We start from the raw sequence: 12,093 nt of genomic DNA on the forward strand, positions 1-12,093 counted from the left end.
TTCTCTAAAGGTGCTTAATTTTTCCAATAAGTGTTTATTTTAAAAAAAATGAGGTGTTTGGCCAAGCTTTTGGAAGAAAATATGTGCTTCTGGAGAGTAGCAGAAGTAGTTTTTCAGATACTAAAAAAATAGATTCTGCCCAAAAAATTTTTTTGAAAAGCACTTCTAAAAAAAATACACTTAGAAACACTTTTTAAAAGTTTAGTTAAACACAAATTATTGCTCAAAAGTGTTTTATAAATTAATTAGTCAAACATATTGTTTTTCACCAAAAGTACCTTTTTATAAGCACTTATGAAAAAAAACACGTTTCAAAATAAATTGATTTTAGAAACTTCGACAGACAGGCTCTGGATGTGATTAACCAGGCAATTCTCAAAAGCTGTGCCCAATTTTGCTTTTATTTGTTTCCTAGATGTCCTACCGTGTAGATCTCCCAATTTATTATACGTAAATAAGTGCTATTGTTGATTTCCATTCGAACTGTTTATTACAGAGCTCTTTTACCCTTAACACCAAAAACCTTATGTTCAGATGTCAATTTATTTATTCTTTGAATTTTGAAATCAGACTTATGTGTTGACTTAAAATAGAAGCTCTACGGCTCGACCTGAATTGACTCCAGTCTTTCCCCTTTTTCTCATGAAAATGGTCATGGAAGTTGAACAAATAGGGCAAAATACCCAGGTTAATTATAGTATTGTCTTGTTACAGGACAAGTATAATGTTGAACAATGGGAGCAGAATTATTTCCATGACTCGTCTCTTATATATCACTGCTTCATTGTGACCATTTCTTATGTACATAAACTAGTATTCACTGGAAACAAACAAATAGGACTTACGCACTGGAGGCTGAAATATAAGATTACTAGTTATTACAAGTTGAAGAAGAAGCCTATCATTTCCTTTGTACAAAATGGTGTTTTCTTGCGAATATGCACTGAGGATTGAAATATAAATATTGCTACAAACAAACTAATATACAGGAAAAACATGTAATCAATCATGTACAAGAACCCCAAACGTTATAACATGCTAAATACAGTTACTTATGTTCAGCAGTAAAATCTGGCTCAGCTGGTTTCTGAAGCAAAATGGGTGATATCCTGTCTGCCATCCTTGCTTTCTTTGCAGTATTGCGCCGCAAGGCACGGAGCGCATTAGCAGCAAATCGCGATGCGTAGATAGTAGCACCCAGACTTGGAGAGCTACCACCACCTCTCGCTAATGCATCTTGCAATCTGTTTTCTTCTTCGCGAAGAGACTCTTCTAGCTTCTTCCGACAATGACGGCGCCATGCTGCTTGTATGAAGCAAGCCGCCCAGGTTCTCCATTGCTGCGAGTAAAACCTAAAAGTATGGCGGAGTTGCTTGCTATGAAGTCTTCGGAACTGAGAGGCTACAAACTTCAAATCGTCGGCCACTAGAGCAAATGCTTCAACTTCTGAGAGTGCTTGGACAGTTCGGGTTGAGATTGGGAGGTTATTTGATGGATGAGGATCCAGAGCCCATGTAAGAAGCTCTTCTCCACAAAAATCACCAGCTTTTAGATAATCAGAGTTAAAAAAGCCTGTCCTCCCTCCATTAGTAGTTACAGTCAATAGTTTGCCCCGCATTATAAAAAGCATCTCATCAACCGGATCACCTTCACGCACGATGAAGCTGTTCTCCGTGTAAAGGACAGGCCTGAGACGGTCACATAGTGCATCCAGGAGTTGCTCATCCATTTTTTCAAACATCGGAACCTTCAAAATTTCATATATGTAATCAACTAATTAAGAAATTAATACCAGTAAATTTAAATTTTAAAAGAAAAACTTTTAACCTAACTACTCTCAGAAAACCTTGCTACTGCAGAAAACAAGGTCATTTAAGTGACGATAACGTACATAAGAATAAGAAAAATATTTTATTGAGCTGCAAAGCAGGAATAAAACTTACCCTCATGAGCAAAGCCAAACAAAGATGGCGCTTTATATCTCTTCTGAGGTCTTTAGGCAGGTTGTGGATCAGATTCTCTTCATCAACACCCCTAGTTTCCTGCCACTTGTATTGCTCATAGCGCCTGATCCGCTCCCGGAGGTGCTCAGGGAGTAAGCGGTGTGACATCCACTGCTCTGCATCTCGTCTTTTCACCCTCATCTCTTCTAGTCTAATTGTTGTGGACTGCAGATACGTCTGTCACACCACAAGTACTTCAGTTATTCGAGTGTAGTGGCCTGATAATTAATTATGATCACTGAAGTCAAAACGACATCCTATCATTTAGCCTATATCCCAGGTTGAAAAAACTTGCCACCCCTTATCTATTAGGTGCAATTGACTTCATAACAATGTTGTTACAACTTACAAAAAGACATTTCTAGGCTGGATATTCATGGCCCACAAAATATTTACAGAACCTTTATAAGTTGTTTTGACCACATAAGGCACATCAAGAATAATCATACATCGATGATATAGTTGACATAATGAGAATTCTATAATAATCATTTCGCACTTACAAGACACATCTGGAAAACAATCATTTTTGGCGTGTCCTTTAGTGTATATCACAATTACAATTGTGAATTGCCTGAACTTTAACATAGAACTGAAAGCTATGAATCTACCTGCATATTTCCAATGAGAAAGGAAAATAGCACCAACCCAGCAATGGAAATGAGAACTGCAAAGCAAATTTCCCAGACATAGGTACTTGTTTTGAGGTTTTGACCGAGGGAACTGCACCATAAAGAAGCAAAGTATCAGTTAGGATGAAAGCAAACAAGAAACCCGACTGAAAACGAACCGTACAATAACACCCTCTCACAATACTAAATTTGGAGCTCCACAGATAATCTAGTTATGAGAAGTAAAGGTCAACCAGGGATAAAAAGCTAAACCAAATATTAGAAGTGCTTATAAAGTTGACATATGAACAAAGCTGAACATAAGAGAAGCTAATATGAAACTAAGAAAGACAAGGCTGTTGTGTATGAATAGATCCCCATCTCAAGTGACAATTCTTTGGGATTGAATCTAGTTTTTAAAGATCCTTTTGATCTCATCGCACTCAAAATTACTAAGTTTTCTCCCCAAATTTGGATATCAAAGATGCTATAAAATAACTCATCCTAGAAATCAATTTCTCCAGGACATTCTCTATGGACATGTTGAGATATTTTTGCACATAAAACCATGCTTTTGCATGTCTTGCTCTAGCGGTATCAACAGGATGGGCTTAGTAAATATTAGAGACCAATACGAGATCTTTTAAAAAGAGACAACCCTGATGCTCTAGCATCAAATGAAGTATACTGTGCTCAAGCCACAGATACAACAAATAAGCCACAAGCTATATCACAAAATGAGTTTCTTACTCTCCCTACCTCGGTTCCCAATATATGGCTGGTGAACAGCAGCATAATACATACAAATATCGTTAGACAGAGCATAAGAGCAAAAGTACCAATAGCTAACATGCAGTTGACTATGCAAAACTCAAGTACATAGAGCTAGCATACCTCAAGTTCTGCAAACCCCACCAGAAACAATAAAAGAACTTCTGCGGAAAATCCATTGATTCCACAACACCAGACTGGAGGGCGTCAAGGAATATCCCAAAATCAAAAAGTGTTGTATTTGGTGTCTCTATAGGACATGAATTATTTAGCAATGTTTTGAATCCTGTATGATCATCATCGCAGTACAATGAAGCATGATGACAAGCAGATATATCTGCACATGCTCGTTGCCAACAAGTAGACTCACGTTCAATAGAAAAGAGGTACCAGAAGGCTCCAAGTACCTAAAAAACAGATTATAACTTGTTATCGGCGTAATGTTTCAGCAACAATAGCGTATGAAGTAAAAGATTATGACTTAACTACTTCCTAACAATAGCGAAGCCACATGTACGGAAGGGGTGTCAATTGACACCTCTTTGTCGGAAAATTACCCCGTGTGGCTAGGTAAGAAATTCTTTTTTATGTATTATACTACATATTGAATCCCCTTGGCTTCTTCATGGATTTACTCCTTCATATTTTGACAACCCTTGGAGATCCTGGCTCCACCACTACTTGCTAATATTAATAAATACCTGTAGGTGATATGTTTGCATGCCAGGGAGAACTTATGACGAGTAAAAATCCAAAAATTTTATTCCTATAACACCAGTTGGTCCAAAAATAAAATCAATACTTAACACAACACCTTTAAATACAGTCATCCAAAAAGTAATTTTCAAACAGGTTAATTTAAACTAGCTGAGTGCATAGTGTGCCAGCCTTTCAGAGCTTAAAATCAAGCGTATCACAAACTTACATGACTGGCAAGCATATAAAGAAGGAGATTAAACGCAGCTCCAGCCCATGCTGTTTCAGTGAGTATGCCAGAAGTTCTAGTGACTTCCTTATATAAAGGATAAACTCGAAGAAGCCTTGGTATATATTGGAAGAAGACAACAAATTTCAGCAAATTCTTTGTATTCAAAGATTTAGCACCCCGCAATTTAGGAATTACAATTAAAATTGCAACCTGAAAAAAAAAAAAGGATAAGAGTTTAAACAATAAATCTAGAATTCATATTTGCATATAAATCAGCTGCATGATTATTGTTATCAAACTAGTCACTGTGACAGAACAATCTCTTTCACAACTCTCAGTCAAACTTAACAGCATACCAACACCTTTAACATCATGAAGCGCATCGCATGACAACACAAAAGTTACACAAACTCATTTAATGCCAAAAGAAAATGATCCATATCATGGAAATCTACTTGCTCCATGATAGATGGAACCATTGTGTTTGAACCAGCACAAATCCTCGACAAAGTCAACCAACCACGTGTCATTTCAATAAAATAAGAATATTCTTTAAAACAACACTGAAATAACATCTCGAAGAAAAGTCAGCCTAACCTGTGGTAGAGGAAGAACAGCAAGAATATCAATTAAGAAGTAAGAGGACAGGTATCTCTTGGCTATTTCCCACGCATCTTCAACCAAAACGCCTCTTCCAAATACACGTGATGAAGGGGCGATGAAACCAGTACGAAACTGAAGCACAATATGGAGAAGGTAAAAGATATCAGTGATTGAACGCAAAACACTAGCTGTGACCTCCATTTTTTTATCCAAATGCAGGCATTTGTTGTCATTATCAATCACTGGAATGTAAAAGAACAAAGGATCCAAGGAGACAGCAATCACACAGGATAATACAAATATTTTGTTCCACTTCTGAAGAAAAGGTCCTTGAGGATCAAGCATCTTCTTTTCAGATCCCAAACTTTTGACCAGAAGGCAACTTAAACAAGAATTTAAGGCATGTATTATGCTTTTGATCCTTCCGGAACCACTTTCCATGGCTTTATGTAATTCATTGGAGAACATTCCAAATCTGCCCCGGTGGGCTCCATCTCTATATGGAAAATTCCCCTCTGAGCTTTTCTCTGAGTTCCAATCCTGAAACCTGCATGACAAGCAAATAAAGTGCAGAAACAAGATTAAGGTCAGACATCTCAGTAAATTGATCCACGATAAATAAAACCTCACTACATTAAATTACAATGGAATTGTTAAATTCGCATCAAGTAGGTTAAAGTTTATGTTACAAGGTCAAATTTACAAAAATAAAGTAATCTCACATAAAACCAGAATATGGGATGGATACCCAGCTTCTCTCTTTCCTTAAAATTCCATAATTAGTTTACTTCCCATTCTCTCTAATCTGTTCACTCGTTCGATTTTCTCTTCTATGTCAAATGCTTACATTAAGACAAGTGAAACTAGTTCAATATGCTTCCAAAACAAAAACATATAGCGGATAGCATATAAAATAAATAAGTGAATAAATAAAAGGGGTTTCCCGGATTCACAGAAACTGACCTCACAAATTTATCTTGCCGGTGATTCATAACTTAAGTCAATGCATCAAACTGTTCAAAGAGGCAGTAAACTTCCAAAATCCTTCTAGGAAAGACACTTTTATTCATAAAAACTGCCTCGAGTAACACATCCAGTACCTACATACCATTCCCTGAAAATGTTATTACACAAGTTTTTAGGATAATATGTTGATGATTTATAACAGTAAAACCAGAAACCGCATGATAGATTTCCTTTGAAGATGGATGATCGGAATACTTGAAATGCTGTTACATAAAAAACGCTTTGCCACAAAAATCATAAAATTTAGAATTAGGAACTGAACTTGTGTAGTCAGTAGTAAAACAATCTAGTCATCAGAGAGGAGGAAGCCAGATAGTTCAACAGAAAATGTTTGCACATAACATAGCCATAGTAAACTAACAGGAACCTAAAATTGAATTCAAGTTCAAGGACATCGAATGCTCCAACAAGGTCAGTTATAGCCTGTTTGGCCAAGCTTCTAAAATCAACTTATTTTGAAAAGGCTTTTTTTGCAAAAGTGCTTTTCAAAAAAATACTTTTGGTGAGAAGCCGTTTGTGTTTGGCCAATTAATTTAAACAACACTTTTGAGCAGCAATTAGTGTTTGGTTATGCTTTTAAAAAGTGTTTCTAAGTGTATTTTTCCTCAAAAGTACTTTTGGGCAAAAGCACTTTTTTTTAGATTATGAAAAACAACTTATGGTACTCCCAGAAGCACTTATTTTCTCTCAAAAACTTAGCGAAACACCTCACTATTTAAAAATAAGCACTTTTGGCCTCCCAAAAGCTTGGCCAAACATGCTATTAATCTAACGGAGAAGGGCCAAAAATACCCTTGAACTATTAGAATTGGTGCAAAAATACCCTCCATCCACCTTTGAGCCCCCAAATACCCCTGTCATCCATCTTTGAGCCCCCAAATACCCCTGTCATCCACCTATGGGGTCTAATATACCCTTATTTCTAACAACCCCATGGTGACACCCAATTTTGTCCTTCCTTTCGTCCAATTTACATCATTAAGCTTCTATTTTATTAGATATTTAATTATATTTTTTTTATCACAACTTGTAGTCAAATTTCTTGATGATCTCTATTACTATTATTACTTTTATTACTACTACTACTACTACTACTACTACTATTATTATTATTATTATTAATAATAATAATAATCTTGAACTTGGACGGATTTTTCAAATAGATTCGGGTCCAAAATTCTGTCATTTTGTTCTTGTCATATTAGATGAATAGAGGAAAGTTTCGATTTCGCAATTAAGGCGGATATTAGCTATGATTTTTATGATTACTAGTAAGAAATTAAGGTGAATGAATTAAGGAAAGAAAGTGGAATTGAAAAGAGAACAACAACAACAACAACAACAACAACCCAGTAAAATCCCACATCGTGGGGTCTGGGGAGGGTAGAGTGTACGCAGACCTTACTCCTACCAAGGTAGGACGGCTGTTTCCGAAAGACCCTCGGCTCAAGAAAAGCATAAAAGCATAAACAAGTCAGATAATGCTAAGAAATTCAAAGCGACATGTAAAAGCAATAATATAAAATAAAATAATGCAATCGCACGGGTACCCGGGGGTAATGAAAGCACAGGAAATAGTAGATAATAGCATAAATTGGAGCATAAGAAATTATATTGCGATACTACGATTACTAATAAGAACGGGTAACGGGACTATCTACTAGCCTTCTACCCTAATTTGGGTCCTCCAAACCCTCCTATCTAAGGTCATGTCCTCGGTAAGTCGTAATCGTGCCATGTCGTGTCTAATTACCTCCCCCAATACTTCTTCGGCCTACCCCTACCTCGTCCGAAACCATCCATGGCCAACCTCTCACACCTCCGCACCTGGGGCATCCGTGTCTCTCTCTTCACACATGCCCAAACCATCTCAATCTCGCTTCTCGCAACTTGTCTTCCACCGAGGCCACCCCCACCTTATCCCGAATATCCTCATTCCTAATCCTGTCGCTCCCGGCGTGGCCACACATCCATCTCAACATTCTCATCTCGGCTACTTTCATCTTTCGAACGTGAGAGATCTTAAGCGGCCAAAGACTCCGCCCCATACAACATAGTCGGTCTAACCACCGCTTTGTAGAACTTGCCCTTAAGTTTTGGTGGCACCTTCTTGTCACATAGCACTCCGGAAGCAAGCCTCCATTTCATCCACCCTGCCCCAATACGATGTGTGACATCATCGTCAATCTCCCCTGCCTTGCACAATAGACCCAAGGTACTTAAAACTATTTTTCTTCTGGATGACCTGGGTACCAAGCCTCACTTCCACGCCAGCCTCCTGAGGTGCTTCACTGAACTTACACTCCAAGTACTCTGTCTTGGTCCTACTCAGCTTAAACCCTTTAGTCTCCAAAAGAGAAGAGAAGAGAAAATCAAACTAGAATAAATGAAAGAATATAAAAGGCACAAAGAAAGGGATTTTGTAGCCGTCGAATTTCGACGAGAATCGGGGAATGTTTGATTTTAAGGAAATTTAGAAATGACGGGGTCTTAGGAATTTTGAGTAAATATTAATGAGTTATGGATATTTGATTTTGGGAGTAACCTGATGCCTTTGGGGATTTTTAGTTGGAAAGGGATTATGGGCTGGGTAGAAACTTTAGGAAATGGGTGAAAAAATTTATTTGGTTTATTTGGGGAATATAGTAATTTCAAATAGATTTTCTCGATTTTCATAATGATAATAAAAGTAGAGGGAAAAAATATTTTGGTAAATAGTTTTATCACTTGTAATAGTAAAGTAATCATAGAAACATAACAACAACTATAAGTGTGACACTAATACAAAAAATATGTTTAAATTAATATTTATAGAGAATACGAATAGGATTAACACTGCAATTAAGCCAGAAGGAGAATAAATGCATGAGTGATTTTTTTTTCTAGTAAAATGAAAAGGTTGTAGTAATAATACTACAATAATAGAGATTAGTGCAACAACAACAACAACAACAATAATAATAATAGAGATCATCAAGAAATTTAACTATAGGTTGTGATAAAAAAATATAATTAATATTCTAATAAAATAGAAGCTCAACAATGTAAATTGGATGAAAGGATGGACAAAATTGGGCGTCAACATGGGACTGTTAGAAATAAGAGTATATTTGACCCCATAGGTGGATGTCGGGGGTACTTGGGGGCTTAAAGGTGAATGACATAGGTATTTGGGGGCTCAAAGGTGGATGGAGGGTATTTTTGCACCAATTCTAATAGTTCGAGGGTATTTTATGCCCTTTTCCGTTAATCTAATTGAAGAAACCTCTATCCAAACATAACCAGAAAAGTTTCTTCATAAGATCAATGGTGAAAGAAAAAAATTCATAATGTAATATCTTCATCAGATAAAATCACCTAATACAGCAAAACATAACGCTATTTCTTTACTTCTCAAAGCTAATGTACTTAAAATTTAAAAAAAAAAAAAAAAAAAAAAAAAAAAAACTGTGACATAACAGTTACTATAAATTGTTCAAGCATAAAACAATCAAAAATTTCCCCAAGCACGCCGTCTAAATAACGTTAAAATTAGTGCAGTGATCAAAAAACTAACCAGTTTGACCATAACAGGTTAACAACCACTAATTTTCCAATAACAAGATGATAAACACTGAAATTTAAAATAACGAAAACTGGCAAATTTCAACCATCCGAATCAATAAAAAGAAAAAGACAAAAAAAAAAAAGAAGCAAGTGCAGATATAATAGAAAAATGAAATAATTAAAAGGCCAAACAAGAGAAGTGACATACCAAATCAAATGCTCTAGAATACAGCAAAGAAACAACAAAGATTCAGAGATGAAAACCAAGACTAAGATTATGGACTGAAGGAAACTTCGTGGAGACTTCTTTAGGGCTATTTTCCAATTTTTCTTTTTCGTATAAGATATTATCAACCAACTTGTACGTCTATCTATGATTTCCAATTTGGTTTTTATACTTTTTTTAACGGGAAAAAAACCATAAAGTGAAACCAAAGGAGATGGGTCAATGGGTCATGGACTATATGTCAGTCCACGCAAGTACAGCGCCCCTTCGGATCTTTCAAGGTTGTCGTCTCAAATTATTTATCCCCTTCCCTTTTATTTTATCTTTACGTGCCTCTTAAAAAATACTTATTGACTTGACACGCCTATTAAAGAGCATAAAATAGAATAATTTTATTATATTATCATTAATTATTATCAATAAAATATTTTTTTAAAATTGTGTATTCATTAAGAATTTTATAAACTTTTCAACTGAATAATTAATAATAAGAGTAAAATAGGTATGAAATAGTAAATTATCTCTTGAATTTTCAAACTAAATAAGTAAAAATAGACAATTATTTTTAGTCTACATGATAAGTAAAAATGAACGGAGGGAGTATTAACTAGGAGGAGTATTTCACTAACTTTAAGTTTATTTACGATTAAGTTATAATCTCATTTCATTAAATATTTACCCTATTTATGTATTATCACCATTAATGATAAGATTTTACTAAGGGTAAAATACTACAACAACAACAACAATAACATACTTGGTATAATTTCACAAGTGGGGTCTGGAAGGTAGGTCAGTAGGTGTACGCAGACCTTACTTCTACCTTTGTGGGGTGTGGGGGTAGAGAGGCCTTACCTCTATTAAGGGTAAAATATAAAGAAAAAGTTTAATTATGTCTTGAATTTCTAAAACGATAAATAATTAGATATAACTATTTTAATAACCAGGATAGATAATTTGAGAAAGAAAGAGTGTTTTTATTCGAACCGGTGTCTATGTTTCCGGTTCATTTCATAATAACGCTGCTTATTTTTTAAAACTAACGGCAACGGCGCGCTTGTTTGTGTTTTTTCTTGTTTTTGTTGGTTCAACTATAGTAGTATTGGATTTGTTGTTTACGATACTGGAATTAATTTCATCTGTTTTCTTAAGCAAAGTATGAAAATGACAATGAGGAGTCTTAGCGTAAGATAATAATATATTAATGGATGTGGAAGATAGCTTTTTATAGAAATAATCAACTTTTATATTTATGCTTCAACAACGAACAAATTAGAAGGCGTTTGACTAACTTCCAAAAATAGATTTAGATATTTTTATGTACAACCTCCAATTGATATTTGGCAAGTTCGAATATGTTTAGCTATTGAAACTCAAAAAACTTGATATAGCCATATCCAGCAAAACTCAAATAGATAATAGGAGATCCTAAAGCTTCTCCTCTCAATTTCACGCTTGAAATATGTATTTCCTTGCAAAAATTAACATAGTCATTTACATCTCAAATCATAGAAAATCATAAGCAAAAATCAACGAAAAAATATATATTTCAACTTTCTTTTTTTCTCTCCTCTTTTTTTCAATTGAATTAAACATGTGTGTGTGGATGTGGTTGGAATTAGTTTATATACAAATTCGAAGAAGATTGGGAGTCAAAAATCAAACCTAGAAAACGCATCCGCAACATGTGTAAATTATATTATAATATTGTGTAAATTTGTTTATATCACACACATACTTTCATCGCCACTTGTGACATGGATATATCATATGTATCTATGTATATCACACACAAATTTCATGGATATACATGATATACAAGAGATAAATGAAATACAATGTGATATACACTGATATCTATGGGGATATACATTAGATACAGTGTTGGATACACAGTTCGATTCGTCTTCAACCACAAGTTTTCAATCTGAAAATTAGCTCAAATCTACCTCAAATCATCTCCAAACACCTCCATTATTAATATTCAGTCTCATTAAAATGTTTTTGTCAAAACTTAATATCACTCAATCAAAACAAATCATAAATACACATATTGAAAAACTTAATCCGAGCTTCAGTGATCTTTAATAGTCTTTTCAGGTCATTGTCTTCTAAATCAGAGTCATCATCTGCATGAATAGATGAAGATCTTATAACCTTCTTTGATGCATACATCTTTTCCATCGTTAGTTTGGAGTTTAGAAAGTTGCTAAGAAATTCAAATGAGAATACACTCAACGCAGCAACCAAAAGCTCTGAAAACCCCGAAAAAAGTGTATCAATTTCGACCTAAAGAGTGTTTATCGGACGAGTATAGTTATACAGAGATTTGAAGGAAAATTTGAACAAAATTTTTAGAAGCGAGCCAGAGAGAGATTG

At 35.1% G+C, this 12,093-nt stretch overlaps 1 protein-coding gene across 2 annotated transcripts; it reads right to left on the bottom strand.

The window, feature by feature from the left end:
• Positions 1-821: 821 nt before the first annotated feature.
• On the bottom strand, positions 822-9,913 carry LOC132056454 (cyclic nucleotide-gated ion channel 1). 2 transcript variants are annotated; one of them, XM_059448663.1, is made up of 8 exons: positions 9,697-9,913; positions 5,880-6,016; positions 4,911-5,463; positions 4,311-4,523; positions 3,509-3,792; positions 2,615-2,726; positions 1,944-2,180; positions 822-1,747 (listed from the first exon to the last, which is right to left on the bottom strand). In XM_059448663.1, exons 2-8 carry the CDS (start codon positions 5,906-5,908, stop codon positions 1,049-1,051), a joined length of 2,127 nt encoding a protein of 708 aa, XP_059304646.1. In that variant the 5' UTR covers positions 5,909-6,016; positions 9,697-9,913; the 3' UTR covers positions 822-1,048. The 2 variants fall into 2 exon arrangements, with proteins under 2 accessions (XP_059304646.1, XP_059304647.1); XM_059448664.1 differs by having other exon boundaries at positions 5,880-6,030.
• Between the last annotated feature and the right edge of the window lie 2,180 nt (positions 9,914-12,093).

The sequence above is a fragment of the Lycium ferocissimum genome, chromosome 5 (genome assembly GCF_029784015.1).
Source record: "Lycium ferocissimum isolate CSIRO_LF1 chromosome 5, AGI_CSIRO_Lferr_CH_V1, whole genome shotgun sequence".
Classification (NCBI taxonomy): domain Eukaryota; kingdom Viridiplantae; phylum Streptophyta; class Magnoliopsida; order Solanales; family Solanaceae; genus Lycium; species Lycium ferocissimum.